The 15233-nt window shown below is 45.0% G+C and overlaps 1 protein-coding gene and 1 long non-coding RNA gene across 13 annotated transcripts in view; one reads left to right on the top strand and one right to left on the bottom strand.

Moving 5' to 3' along the window:
• Positions 1-241: 241 nt before the first annotated feature.
• ARHGAP26 (Rho GTPase activating protein 26) overlaps positions 242-15233 on the bottom strand; it is a 460401-nt gene continuing 445409 nt past the window's right edge. For 5 of the 12 annotated variants that reach the window (XM_034960692.3, XM_034960696.3, XM_034960698.3 and 2 more), the window contains 2 exons: positions 15142-15233; positions 12843-13044 (listed from right to left, as the gene is read on the bottom strand). In XM_034960692.3, the coding sequence (XP_034816583.1) occupies positions 12950-13044; positions 15142-15233 (187 nt within the window). In that variant the 3' untranslated portion in view covers positions 12843-12949. Of the gene's footprint in view, positions 6879-12842; positions 13045-15141 lie in introns of those variants that run through there. The other 7 variants (XM_014345104.5, XM_063604659.1, XM_034960700.3 and 4 more) reach the window with 3 other exon arrangements.
• Positions 7811-15129, top strand: LOC134730457 (uncharacterized). Its single transcript, XR_010112229.1, has 5 exons — positions 7811-10782; positions 11384-11474; positions 12456-12572; positions 12888-13155; positions 13263-15129. It is a non-coding gene; the product is annotated as an uncharacterized LOC134730457 (long non-coding RNA).

Genomic DNA, 15233 nt, shown 5'->3' with positions numbered 1-15233 from the left:
ATGACTCTTTGGGCTCAATTGTTTAATATGCCTGAGGAGCAAATTCTCAAGTTTCCTAGCATCTGACCTCTTCCTAAATGGAAAGCAAAGCTTCTCAGAGCTCATCAGAAATAAGCACGGTGGTTGTCACCAAAAACTGCAGGAGCCGAGACTTGTGACCTTTGATCATCGTCTATATATGCTTATTTGAAGCCATATTAAAGCATGTATTGAGTCAAACTCTATCAGAAACTCAAGAAAATACCACCAAATGGAAAAGTCATTTAATTCAAAAACCATACGTCCACTCATTTCATAGGGATTGTCACATAAACCAACCACATGTAAGAAAGCCAAGTTTCAGAGGCCTCTGAACAGAAATTTTGTTTTCTTTATAGATATACTTTGTGACACAAAAGCATTTTTTAAAAGCCTAACATGGCAACAGGGCTACTAACAGGGACAAAGGTCTATTCTAGTCACAGATTACTTTCTAATTACAGCATTGGATTCTATGCACGAGTCAATAGTCAATACTGAAGTTTAGAACAGTGCGTTATTTTAAAAGAAAACATTAAAGTGCCATTTAATAAGTACTTTATTGATATTATATCACACAGCACTTTACAGTATACTCAAAGATAGCCTAAATTATGAATTAAACATGCAAATATTTTCTTTTCCAAAATGTGGACAAAATGTCTTTTAGAGTGCTTTTGAACACTAGCCTTAGCTACTAAGCATTCATGGGTTTGATCTTTTTTGCGACATGACTTTAAGTAAGTTAACAAAAAATGTAGCTGTAGACAGTAATTGTTTGATAAATATGAACAGTTTTAACATGGCACTGAATTTACATCTTTAATCATTTTAATAGGCCATCCAGAGCCTCTCTTGTGTCTCTAATTCTCGACCTCCGAGTCTTAAAGGCTGTAAAGGCTCAGAAAGTGCCAGCTCATGTGGGTCTCTATAAGTGTCTGTGTCTTCATAGATGTAAATATGTGCTGTATACACACACATACACACACACATAAATATACTTTAGAACCAACAGATGTGCATTGTCAGATACAAGGTTGATTCTGGCATCTGGATAACCAAGAAAGCTGCTTTTAGGTGTCTGGACAACTTTGTAGACATGGTTGACGTAGAACAGTATAGAATGTCTTAACCTCTCCAGGACTGCTCCAGGTAACTGACATTTTGTTTATCAATACTCTGGTTCTGACTAAAGTGAATTTTGACATGGACATGTCATGTCATGTCATACCCACACAAGGGTCTAGATCTATGCTTTGCTCTCTAAAGCATTCCACCTTGAGAGGCGTTTTCACTCTGTAATGTCTGGCACAACTTTTGTAAAAATATTAGCTGTGAAATTTTTCTGTGATCGCTTTTTTTTTTTCTCCTCAGTAAACACAATATTTATCCTTCTAAAAAAGTATCCAAAGCTCCTTAGGATGGTTCACCTTTCTCTTTCTCTCTAGTCCTGGTGTTACTTTGCATCCAACACTTTTTCCTCTCAATAATACAGGTGCTTCCACTGGAAGACCACATTTCAGCAAGGACTGGCTCTGAATGACACCTGGATTCTATGGCCTTTCCCTCCACTTTGGGAAGCTCTTTAGTTAGACAGGTACTGTAGGCGGCAGGAGAAAAAAAGTTAATTATTACTTGTTGGAGTCTTGTCTCAGGCATGCTGTGGGGCTGTGCAAGATTCGCTGCTCTGCTGCTGTTGTCATTTTGATGCTACAATTACAGAGAGGCGGTTCAGCACCCAGCCGATCGGTGTGGCTGCCAAACACATTTGAACGTGACAAGATAAATTTGTTAGACACCAGCACAGGCTGGGTGAGAGGACATCCTGCTGACTTTATAAAGGGATGTGGGGCAGGGTTGTCGAGGTAAGTGATGATTGTCAAGTTTGCCAGAGATGACAGATAACTCCTTTGGCAGAACTCCTAGGTCATTCCTTTTAAAGTCAGGTAGCTAAGAGGCTGTTTGGTTTCTGCAGTGCTGGCTACCTACTTGGGGAACATGGTTGCTCACAAAACATTCAGTACTTGGGCAAACTCTGGGTGCCATGGTGGCCACTGCTGTCTCCGGGAGTGCCATGTCCACAAAACTCAGCCATCCAGACTTGCTTTTGGGAGCAGAAGCCAGAGGATGACAGGTGCCAACAGACAGGCAGGGATCAGGTTATCTTTGGCTTCTTCTTTCTTTCTCCCCCTCAACTGTGAATGCTTTTGGAGCCTCTGTAAGCAAGACAGAGCTTTTACTGAGACAGCAGTTGCCATTTTCAGGTGATAGAAACTCAGGGGCTAGAAGGCCTTCCCTTTGAGCCGCAGGTATGGCACACACAACTCTGTAGCTCTGGGCAAGTGCCTTGGGATGCCCTTGTCACTAGTATGACTCTGTCCTGCTAATGCCAGTCTGTCAATACTTGACTGTTCATTCTCTCTCTTTGCCTCTCACCGAAAAGCACTCGGTGAGAGGAAATGAACTGATATTCAAAAAGACAGTTTGGTCTGACATAAGAAAACACATATTGGCCGTATAAATACTTCAGACATTAAGCTAAAGACTGGCTCCAATTCTAGGACACCAAGGCAGGCCACAATGCACAGGGTCCATCCCTATATATGTTTATTTTGAAAAACAGGAGAAAAGATCTTCTGTCTTGAGCAAGTCAGGGTTTTACTTGCCTGGGGGCAGGGATTTGAAACCAGCTGTCTTCTCCTGGCATGGCATTCTTTTTTTTTTTTTTCCTTTGAGACGGAGTCTGGCTCTGTCACCCAGGCTGGAGTGCAGTGGCGTGATCTTGGCTCACTGCAATCTCTGCCTCCTGGGTTCATGCCATTCTCCTGCCTCAGCCTCCAGAGTAGCTGGGACTACAGGCGCCCGCCACCACGCCCGGCTAATTTTTTGTATTTTTAGTAAAGACGGGGTTTCACCGTCGTAGCCAGGATGGTCTCAATCTCCTGACCTCGTGATCCGCCCGCCTCGGCCTCCCAAAGTGCTGGGATTATAGGCGTGAGCCACTGCACCTGGCCATGGCATTCTTTAGCTACGAAATTTTGTTAGTAACCTGAAGGAAGAGTGAGAGGCTGACCTTAATACCCCTAAAAGATTCAGGCTATGGCTAAATGATCCCTGGGTCTTACAAAGGAAACTGGAGGCTACTGGGAAAGCTCAGGGATCCTGGGCCATGGTCTTCCACTCTGATAACCAATTCATTCTCCTCATCTACCCTAAAGTTTCCTGTTCACACAGAGAGAGTCAGAGGTAGGGGGCATGGATAGGGGAGAGAGTAAAATCTTTAGTCTTCAAGTTCCTTCCTACTCATTGGCTCATATTCTGAAGTTTATCCAGTTTTGTAGCTAATAGGAAGGAGGGGAGCCTGGCTGGGCAAAGGGAAACAGAGCAGCCATCTGTCAAGGGCACCGCACAGCCACAGGGAAGCTGGGGAGGGGGTACCTGAAAGATCCCATTGGCAGCAGCTCATGGGCACTGCACAGACACACGGAAGCTGGGGAGGGAGTTACCTAAAAGATCCCATTGGCAGCAGCTCTGTTTCTCCCGGTTTCAAATCAGAGCCAACTCAAGAGGGAGGGACATGCTTCCAAGCAGTGAAGCTGGGGCCAAGTGTCTACAGGGATGCTTCGTGAGGCACCCCCAAAGCAAGGATCTTGGCCTTCTGTTCCTCCACATGAGCTCCAGGTAAGTTTATGATGGGACAGATTACAACTTCAAACATCAAATGTGGTCGGCCGCAGCAGCTCACACCTGGAATCCCAGCACTTTGGGGGTCTGAAGTGGGCAGATCACTTGAGGTCAGGAGTTCGAGATCAGCCTGGCAAACATGGCAAAACCCCATCTTTACTAAAAATACAAAAAACTAGCTGGGTGTGATGGCTCATGCCTGTAGTCCCAGCTACTTGGGAGGCTGAGACAGGAGAATCACTTGAACCTGGGAGGTGGAGGTTGCAGTGAGCCAAGATTGCGCCACTGCACTCCAGCCTGGGCCACAGAGTGAGACTCCATCTCAAAAAACAAACAAAAACACAAATAAAAAACCTCATCAAATGTGTTAAAAACATGATGTTGGTCTCTCTTTGGGAAGCACAATAGTATGTGAATGCACATCCCCTGAGGCCCCCATTTCCCAAGGTCTTCTTGTCCTCAAGTTCACAGATCTAACCTACTAGTATACTCCCTTTCTTCTCGAGTTTTCCCCAATGGCTTTCTTGAGTTCTGTCTTGGTCCTGTCCATTCTTAATTCTTATTCCCTGATTCAATGGTAGTGTCTCGCTTGCTCCTGGGTGAGTTCCTGGAAAAGAGCTGTATAATCCTTGAGCTGATAAACTGAGTAGTGAATCACCATGACAAACCCCTGTTAACTTTAAAACCACCTGTAAAGCTATGATGGCACAATCTATACCCCTCCTGGAGTCTTCCTCTTCTTTTGGGATCACGGGAATTGGAGGTGAAAGGGAAGAGTTTTAAAATGTTTAGGAGAAGGGAAAGCAGCACCACATTGAGAACTGAACATTCTAAGAAGCTGGTTCCTTAAGAACTTACAGACGCACACAAAATTTGAAAACTAGCTTGTCCACATTTCTAAAGCCTCAGAAGATGTGGAGAAAAAGAAGTAAAGAGCACAGCAACTGACTCATCTCTTTCTGGCCTGATATCTTGGGGGTACCAAGAAATACACCTGAGAAGAAAGACAAAAACTCGAATGCCTGACCCCACTTATTTAAATCCTGAGCTTCATCTTACTACTAAGTAGGCATTCTTTGAAAAACTCATTGCCTGGAGATGCTCTTCCCATCTCCAAATCCAAAGCCCAAGGGATGCTTAAAAACACATAAAGACTGAACACCACTGATGTGTCGTGCCCACCAACAGGACAGCAGAGAGCAAGGCCATAGAAATGTCTTCTCTTTCCTTCAGGCCGAAGGGGGGACAGTGACCTTGACTCTCTTTAGCTTTGCCTCCCCTCTCTCCCTCTTAAACATACTTCTTCAGCAATCGAAGCCTAAGTGTGTGAGCAACTAGCTTAAAGAATATCAAATATAAAACTTTGCCATATAGTATTTCAAATCACTCTATTTACAAGTTTATCTTTTCAAAAAAAAAAAAAAAAGTAAAAGATACAGTAATTCAACACAATTCAAGTTTTTCTTTTCTTCTTTAAAGTTCCCTAACAAGGAATTCCAGAAACAGGAAACACTCTGAAGCAACGCTGCCATCCAAGGGGCTCCTGGGGAGCTTGACGGTCCATCGGTTTGTAGTTTGTCTAGAGTCACCCTTGCAATGACATTCACATGTGGAAGATACGGATAACTCTGTTGTTTGCAGGCCAAGTGAATTTGAAATCTCCAGGTAGTACTTCCCCATCCAAGACAGTCTTCCACAAGATCCAGCCTCTTTTCACCAGCAAATTCCCTTTTTCAGAGGGTACTCATCCCACCCTCCAACCTTGGGTTTCTTCCTGAATCACAATGGCCTATATTAGTCTCAAGCCTTGAAAGACTGAGAAAGAATTCCCTTTTTCAGAGTGGCAGTGAACATAGATGTCCTTTTAAACTATAGGCCATACGGTTAGCCTAGGAATTAACCTTGAAAACCACCACAGCGCCAGTGTTCAGCAGCCCAGAGTAGGGCAAGGGGGCTGGCCAGTGGTGGGTTAGAGGCAGGCAAGGGTGGGAGCAGAGATGGGTGAATGGGAGGACATGGGGAAACCAGTCAGATGGCATCACCCATTGGGAGGCAGCATCTTACCCTTTAAAAAACAAACATCAGTTGCATGGAGGAACAGAAATATTAAGACTATGTAATTTAATCTCAAGAGGTTACTAGGGTGTGCTCCAAATATATCCCGATGCTGCTGAAATTCATCAGAAAGGGAACAGTTCCCAGCTACTATCCCATCTGCCTCAAGTAGACCACCCTAATTCCTTGATCCTGTGCTTCAAGTTGTTAGAAAACCATTCAAAAGAAGTGTACCAAAAAGGGGAGAGAAAAAAATGTGTCATGCAAAGAGGATGTGTTATTTTATTTTTTTGGTTTGGTTTTAGAGTAGGTTGGGTTGCCGTGGTTACTAGGCGATGGATGGCAGCCCTTGGTGGCAGAGAGGTTCCTAGCCTGGGAGGGAGAAACGCAGGGTGTGTGTGTTCCCGTGCATGAGAAGACTGGATTGTATCTCGTTGATGACAGGCCAACGGCTGCTTTAGAGATGGTGAGAGATTGGATCTTATATAAACAGTGTTTTAACCCTCTTCATCCTGCATGCAAACAGATCCAGCTGCCTGTAGCACTTTAAGTCTCAAGTACTGAGAGGTGGGGTAGAGAGAATGCCTATTGTAAACAAAAGCAATGGATCCAGCCTGGATCTCAGCGCCAATTTCTTCACCCAGCCCCGGCAGGCTTAGCTACACAGTGTGCTCTCAGGGACTATTTCTATCTGACTTCCTCTTTCTGAAGGTTGGGCGTTTGGACCGTTGAAACAAAATGAGTGCCCCTATTCAGGGTACTCATGAGAAAACGGCTTTGCAAGTCTTCCTCTTAGTTATCAAATGGTCTCCTCTGCTGATTGACTTCTTTTCTTGCAGTACTGATGCATGTTGGCTGAGATGATCATGGAGATGAGTGACACCAGAGCTCACAGAAACATTCATGTTGACAGGTAGCAACAGAGTCAGTCACGCTGCATTTCTCAGTGGCAAAGAGAAATGGCCTCAACACTGGAATCAGCAGTTGTCATGGATACCATGTAAAGCTCAGCAGTTCTGCTGGGGCCCACGGTTAGAGGAACTCCACGTAATTCTCAGGGATGAGGCCAGTCTTTCCGTTCAGAGTCCCCTCCAACCAGCCAGGCTCCTGAGATGGGTGAACTGTACAGGAAGGGGAGAGAAAGCGAGAAGAGATGGCATTACAGATAGAGCAGGCAGCAGATGTGTGTGTGGGGTGTGTGTGTGTGTGTGTGTGTGTGTGTGTGTATGAAGGAAGCTTGGACAATGAGTACAATCACTTATTAAGTTACATCATTCTAGAAGTTTAAACCAAAGGTTCTGAACCTTTTGTGGAATATAAGCCTTCTGATGAAAGCTGTCCTGAACTTTCTTTACAATGAAAAAGGAAACAGACACAGACATACAAAATTTTGTGTACAATTTTAGGGGTTTCACGGATTTTCTGAAGCTCCTGGTTTAAACTACAAAGAAGTGACAGATTCCTACTCTTGTTAGAGGGCAACAGTTGTCCTGGCCCATCCATACATGTATCCATCCTTCCATCCTTCCTTCCTTCCTTCCTGCCTTCCTTCCTTCCTTCCTTCCTTCCATCCATCCACCCACCCACCTGCCCAGTATCAACTATGTACTCAGTGCAGTGCCCATGGAAGACTGCTAAGAACTACTCTTTAAAGATATCCAGCTTCTAGAGGCTGGGCCTGGTGGTTCACGCCTGTAATGCCAGTACCTTGGGAGGCTGAGGCAGGTGAATTGCTTTAGCCCAGGAGTTTAAGAACAGCCTGGGCAACATGGCAAAACCTTGTCTCTACAAAATATACAAAAACTACCTAGGTTTGATGGAGCGTGTCTGTAGTCCCAGCTACTTGGAGGAGGGGGAGTGCCGAAGCGGCAGGATCGCTTGGGCTCAGCAGGTTGAGGCTGCAGTGAGCCGTGATTGCACCACTGCACTCCAGCCTGGGCGACAGAGCAAGACCCTGTCTCAATCAATCAATCCAACTTCTCGTCATCATCTTACTTTCCTTCAAATCCTTACCCCCTGCTTCTAATTTCCTTGCAAATTTTCTGGGTTTTTTTTTTTTTTTTGGTTGTTGTCATTTTGAATAGCCTTTGAATAGCCATTTCTCTGTTTCACTCACACCCTTTCTTAGTTTTCTTTCCTGTTCTCTAGATTTCCCCCTCCTCTATATACCAGTTTGAAAATTCTTCTCTTCCTCCCTCTATTGCCCTTTGATTTTTCAGTATCCAAAGAATATATATCTACTTTGGTGACATCATGATCCATCTCCATGGAAACCATTGTGATATTATAAAGATTATCTAAAATCCAGCTGAGTCTGCAAAGTAGTCAATAGCAGGAAGGAAGAGAGAAGGAATCATGGGACTAAGAGGTGGGGGATGTTCATGCTTGTCAACTGAAGATATACAGATCACTCTGCAGTGAGGCAGGACATTTAATGTGTTAGGAAAACTCCAATTTTCCAAGATTATTTGGAGAGAATAGATTTTCCCCTATTCCCTTCCTGGGCTAATTAAATGACTTCCTGAGCTTGTTTTAGAAAAGCATTTCCGCTCCGACACTGCTACAGAATTCTAGTTTCAGTTTGTAGGGAAAGATGCAAGAACAGAAACCAAAGGAGGCAAATGGGAGGCAGCAAAAGAATCGGCCTTGAGGCTTCCAGAAGATCAGTGTCAGTCAACTTTGGGTACACCTTGAGTGCCTCCTTAGGAAAAGACAAGGTTAAACATCTATTAGTTGGCCTCCACAGTTGGCCAATTTCAGATCACTAAGCTTCAGGAATAAACAGCAAGGATACTTTGGGTTCATGACAACCCACACAAGAGACAGTCTGGGAGAGAAGTGCCTTGGAAGAAGACACAACTTAAAAGCAACCTGGCCTCTCCAATGACCAAAGCTCTCCCATGCCACTCTTAAAGAACACCCATATACCCCTGCCCTCTGCCCATCCATCCAACCAAAGCTTCCAAGATCACTTCAGTTTCTGCACTTCATACTGGTGACAACAAGACCCTCTTCCCTTTACTGGGTTCTTGCAAATATGAAAGGAGCTGGTGTGGATAAAGCACTCGGCACAGAGCCAGGCACAGAGCAAATGCTCAGTACAGGCTAGTCAGTAGGAGACCCTGGATCGGGACTGCTCAGCAAGACCCCCTCCTAGTAGCGACCTAGTAAAACCAGATGGCCCTTACCACCCACCTAAGCTTCAGGAAAAATCAAATGTTTAGAATAAAATTAACAAATCAAACCCATTCTCCAAAATAAAAACGTAGAAAGAATAAAGCAGCCAGACTGGCAAAACAAAAAAACAAAAACCAGGCCCTCCCGCTTTACAGCAAAGCTCCAAGTTGAGTTATTACTCTACTGGATGCACTGAGTCCATCTCCTTCAGACCTTTCTCCTTTTCCTGGCTAGCTGTTCACCCATAGCACAGGTACTGGGGTGAAAACATTTACAATGCAATTTGAGGGCTAAGGGAAGAATTAGAGGGGACAAGAGAGGCCCTCCAAACTGGAGGCCAAAAGGTAGGTCACACGAGATGGCAGGAGATAACACAGCCTTTGGGTTGGACTGCTGACTCACTGAGGCTTCAAGCCAGGATTTATACTAAAGCACGTGCCAGACCATGTGCTTCGGAACCCTCAGGATGCTTATTCAAACTGCACATTCCTGGGCCCCATGGCAAATCAATTAAAGCAGAATCTCTGGGAATGGGACCCAGGAACCTGTATTTTCACTAGCTCACAGGAAGTTAGGAGCTATAACTTTTCTGTGCCCAAATGCCTCTGAGATAAAATGCAAATTGTCATTTACTAATAGAGGAGGGAGGCAGCACCAGTGCCCCCTTTCTTTCTGCTGTCTTCTGTTTCCATGTTAAGGCTTAGCTGAAGCCCCACTTCCTTTGTAAATACTACCATGGAATCCCTTCTATCTGCTCCCTCCTCCTCCAGACACCTAAAATGCTCATCGTACATTCCACATAGTATTCATGGGTCCTATTTATATGCTGTTCAAACGTGCTAAGCTTTGCTTCTCTATCTAGTTTTTCAGTGCGTTTTGGTTTGGATTATAGCACTTCCTGGCTCCACAACCTTCAGTAACTCCCTTCTGCCTCGTGAATTATAATGATACAAGCTAACACTTAGATGTGTTATGAAGCTGCTGTGTGCTTGGAGTTTTAGACATATTGATTCATTTGATCCTCAGGATCCCAGCTTGTATTATTATTATCTGTATTTTGCAGATGAGAAAATTAAGGCTTAGAGAGGTAAAATAATTTGTGCATGGTCATAATATTGGAACCAAAATTTGAACCCAGCTTGTTTGACTCCAGAGACCAACTCCCTTCCCACTGTATCAGGCCTCTATTTAACCAGAGGGTGTGACCCATGCTGATAAGGATGATAACATGTTGAGCACATGCCAGGTGGCAGACCCTTTGCGAATACGCACTTCACACCTGAGTTTCCTCCTTTCATCTTCAGAATGACTATGGAGTTGGTTCTGCTATTATCCTCACTTTACTGATGAAAAACTGTGGCTGTGAAAAGTTAAGCATCTTGGCCAAAATTAAATATTAATAGCTGGTAGACAATGAAAATGAATCAGAGACCAGGACATCTGATCCCAGAGTCTGTCGTCTTAACTACTACTGCTGTTGCCTAGCCCAGTGCTCTGAACATCAAAGATGCTAAGTGCTTGTTGGGCTGAATGGCGCCAATGTGCAACGCTGAACTGCACCAGTGTCCAACATGCTATACAAACACAAAAGGTGTTGCCACAAGCTGCCTGAGTGGCTCTTCAGCTCAACAGCATATACTAAATATAAACTGCTGGGGACACGGGTGTGCTTCCTGCCAACCACTTTCTCTCGGCTCTACCCGTGTACACCATACATCCCTGTGTACACAACTCATGTCTTCTGCCCTCCTTTACTCACCATGGACAGGGAGCAAGTGTGTGACTAAGGTCTCTAATGGCTGACTGTCCCCAAAAGAAGTCTTAACTAAAAGAGGTGCAGACCCCTGGGTAATTAAAGTACATTCACTCATTTAACAAAGGTTTACTGAGCACCTACCACGTGCTAGACACCATGCTAGGTCCTTGCACATAGCACAGAACAAGCAGACAAGATTTTGCTGGGCGGGACAATCAAGCAATAAGCAAGCACATAATTTTAGGTAGTGGTAAAAGGAGAGAGAAAGACTAGAGCAGTGGGTAGTGCAAGTACAACGGCCCTGTGACGGGAAAAAGCTGGGTGTGATTTTACAACAGTGGTGTGCATCTATTTCTTAAAGGGCCTCATAGTGAGAGTGTCTCTCTCCTTAACTCTGCCACTGTAGTGCCACAGATAACACGCAGACACAAAGGCATGAGTGTCTGTGTTCCAGTAAAGCTTTATTTACAAAAACAGGTGGTGGGTTGGATTTGACTGGCAGGTCATAGTTTGCTGACCTTACTTGAGAACGTAAAGAGGCCTGCAAAGCTGCAGTATGTCAAGTGAGGGTGAGAGGAGGTCAGAGGGGTAGGAACTAGGCCCTAGGGGCCTTGTAAGTCATTCTCAGAGCAGTGGGAGGCCACTGATAGATTTTAAGCAGGAAATAACATGATGTGATTTTCATTTTCAAAGATGACTCTTGCTGCTATGTGAAGAAGGGGTTCTGGGAGCAAGAGTGGAAGCCAGTGACAAGATGTGTCAGGCAGCCAGTGGAAGTGCCCAGGTAAGAGGTGAAGGTGGCCTGGGCTTGGGCATGGCAGCGAAGATGGCTGGAGAAGCTGAAGGAGATCCCTGAGTGCCCTCCTGTTAACCCATTTCCTAGGCAGCTTGGGGGCTCCCCCATGAGGATGTTCTCCAGCAGCAAAGGAAATTTGGGACAGGCCTGCTGTGTAGTGGCGCTGTGTTAGGTACCATGGGAATGAACGGATCCAGCTCCTCTCAAATCTTATTAAAAGTATCCCTAGAACCCAATTTTAGTGACTGCCATGTGCATTTTCCAGGTATCACGAATCATGCTGCTTCAAGATGACTAACGTTCCTGAGAATATGAGCTATTTCTCTTTCCAGTTACTGTCTGAGGTGCTCTTGTTGAAATGGACAGTTTCCCAGTAGATTGGCCAGGGATGACACTGGAATTATTTCTAGGTATTGCACATCCATTTCCCACTGCACAAAGTCCATGAGCTGACAGCAGCAGCCACTCCAGAGTCACAGTAGGGGCCCCTGGAATCCAAAGGCTTCAAGATTAATCATTACGAAACAACAGACTTTCCCCTCCACGGGCCCCTCCCTTTTCCTCTTCCTTATTCATTCTTCTTAATCCTGAAACACACAAAAAGACACACATACACACACACACGTGCACTTTCTGATTGGTTTGATGATTTAATCTGACAACTACACAGCATACAAATTAAATAGCCTTTACCTCATATCCCCAGCAGTAAACTAACAAGAAATGGAACAAGGAAAACGACCCCCCACCCCACCCACCGCCTGACAGAATAATAGTGTTCTGTAATGCCTCATTTTCTCCTGTAGAAGTGAAGGAGTGGGGAGGAAGAGGGTCTGTGTAAGCATTTTCCTCTGGAAAAAAGACCTAATAACATATTTTGAGCTAACCCAATCGAGAAAGTGTACTAACATTTTGTCAGGTCCATTTTCTACTGCAACTCAGTCAACACTGAGAGGTGTTTTCTTTCAGGTTCAATTTGGCCTTTTGCTCCTCAGGGAATTTGAAAGGTCACTGGCAAGGCTGGTTAAAAACAAACCAGTGTCAGCGAACTCTGCCACGACTCCTAGAGACCACAGGAAGGCTTGGGTAAGGTCTCTCACTCATTCAACCAAACTTTCCTCCTGCTCTCAACAATACCTATAGGATTTATGATGATTACCATGTTGTATGTGGGAGCAGTTACAGAATTGTTAGGTGACAGGTGGCAGGTTGGATTTGACGGGCAGGTCATAGTTTGCCGACCTTACTTGAGAACATGAAGAAGGCCTATGAGGCTGTAGTATGTCAAGTGAGGGCGTGAGGTCAGAGGGGCAGGAACTGGGCCCTGCAGGGCCTTGTAAGTAATTCTCAGAGCAATGGGAGGCCACTGAAGGGCTTTAATGTCATTTCTGTTTTTCAAAGATCACTCTCGCTGCTCTGTAAAGAGGGGGTTATGGCGGCAAGAGCAGATGTGAGAAGATGTGTCAGACGGCCAGTGGAAGTGCCCAGGTGAGAGGTGGAGGTGCCCGGAGCTTCGGTGTGGCAGTGAAGATGGCTGTGGAAGCTGAAGGACACTCTGCTGGGGAAAAAAAGGACTTGGCAGTTAACAATCACCCAGGCTTCTCTTCCTTTTTCCCCCTTTATGCTTAACTATTGAAGCTACTGCAGAAAGACTTAAAAATGAAAGAAGGTAGGAACATAAAATGGTAAAATGGTGCAACTTCTTTGTGAAACAGTTCGGCATTTCCTCAAACACTTAAACACGGAATTAATATGACCCTGCAATCCCACTCCTAGGTATATCCCCAAGAGAACTGGAGACCTACGCCCTCACAAAAACCTACATACATGTTCACAGCAGCATTATTCAAGCAGCCAAAAAGAGGAAACAACGTGCCCATCTACTGATGAATAAGCTTACATAAAATGTGCTATATCCATACCATCGCACATAAAAAGGAAGAAGGTTCTGACATGCTACAATGTGGATGAACCTTGAAAACATTATGCAAACTAAAGAATTCAGTTTCAAAGATCACATACTGTATAATTCCATTTGTATGAAATGTCCGGAGCAGGCAAATCTAGAGAGACAAAGTAGAAGAGTGGTTGCCTCGGGCTGGATGGAAATGGGTTGTGGTAAGTGGGGCATGACTGCTAAAAGGTATGGGGTTTCTTTTGGGGGTGATGAAAATATTCTGGAATTATATAGTGGCAATGGTTGCACAACTCTGAATATACTAAAAACCATTGGATTGTACATTTTAAATGGGTAAATTGTATGTTGTATGGCTATCTTAATAAACCGTTAAAAAATGGAAGAAGGCTGCACTCACCAAAAGGAATCACAAAGAAGACAGAAGCATATACATAACTTTTGATAGTTTAAAACAGTTCTGCCCCTGAGATCAGGAGTCCTTTGTGTTGTCAGAGGGAATGGTTGTTAGAAACATGATGATCTCTTGCCCATATGAGCAGTGAATTGGGACCTAGAGGACAGACCTTTAAGCCCTGGATTCACCTGTCAATGTAGGAATCTCTCAAATCCTGCTCTTCTATAGGCAGAAGCCCCTTCCTTGCTGACAAAGCAGGGGGCAGAAGCCCAAGCAACGCAGCCCATTCTGGTTTGTCTTCTGCAAGGGCCGTGTCATGTTACAGCAGGGCCAGGACTCCGCCGCCTGGGCCTGTGTGGGGGACACTCACCAGTGAAATGGCTTTGGACAGCCTTCAGCAGACCCACTGCACCTGCAGTCTGCTGGGGCCTGCAAGCCCCAGCTGTGGACAGGAGAGGTGGCTGGGCTGGCTGTTTGTGCATTTTGATTTATAAAGGGCCTAGATGAAAGTTAATGGAGCAAAGGTTTAAGGACAGTGCTTGAGGCTTTGAGAACGATAAAAGGGAATGCAGACTCAGACGCCCACATGCAGTTCTGGGGTAATCCCCCCCACTCCTGCTGACCCAGAAGGCCAAGGGTTGAGTGTGACCTGGGAGAGACCCTCATGCTCTGTGCCTTGTTCCCCCTTTTGTCTACCTGTACCTGATGGATATCTCTGCTATGCTGAATGCAGGGGCTGGGCACACACAATGGCAGCCCCTGTGGACATGACTACAGTCAAGGGCTGGTCCCCAGGAACTCATCTCTGCTCTGGCCTGGAATGTGTTTACAGATGCAGCCAGGACCCACGGAATCAGGTGCAGCACCCACTGCCCAGACAAAAGTGAGGAAAAACTGTCACTGTGAACTATGAGAGCATCAGGGCCTTTTTCGAAGATGGATACAATGATGATGATGGTTTTAATAATAAAAATATTAACTTAGTGAATGCTTAATACGTGTTGAGCACCATTTTAAACATGTGATGTGTATGATCTCTTAAAGCCACTTCCAGGTCCTGGGCTGGGTCTTTTGCAGGCACAATCTCATTTACAGTGGTAACAACTCAACATGGAGCTGATTACACTAGTCCATTCTTCACAATGTCTCCGGAAGTCCTGCTGCTGCTATTTTATTTTGGGAAAAGACACAGAAACCAACACACACAGACGCACACACACTTTTTTTCTTACCCATTGTATTGAGATTTTCCCTAGGGAGGAGCTTTGAAAATGCCAGTTATTTATGTGCTCCCCTTGCCCCCGCCCCCCGCCCATATCTTTGTGAGGGGATGAGAAACTCACCATTATCGAAGACCGTGCCTGCTGTGAACGAAAGTTCTGAGTCATGTTCAGCTTTGCAGGCATACAAGGCTTTTGCCTTCCGGAACGGTGTG

This window comes from Pan paniscus, chromosome 4, assembly GCF_029289425.2.
Source record: "Pan paniscus chromosome 4, NHGRI_mPanPan1-v2.0_pri, whole genome shotgun sequence".
Classification (NCBI taxonomy): Eukaryota; Metazoa; Chordata; class Mammalia; order Primates; family Hominidae; genus Pan; species Pan paniscus.
Note: the sequence above shows the minus strand (reverse complement) of the source record. Positions and strands in the feature narration are given on the sequence as shown.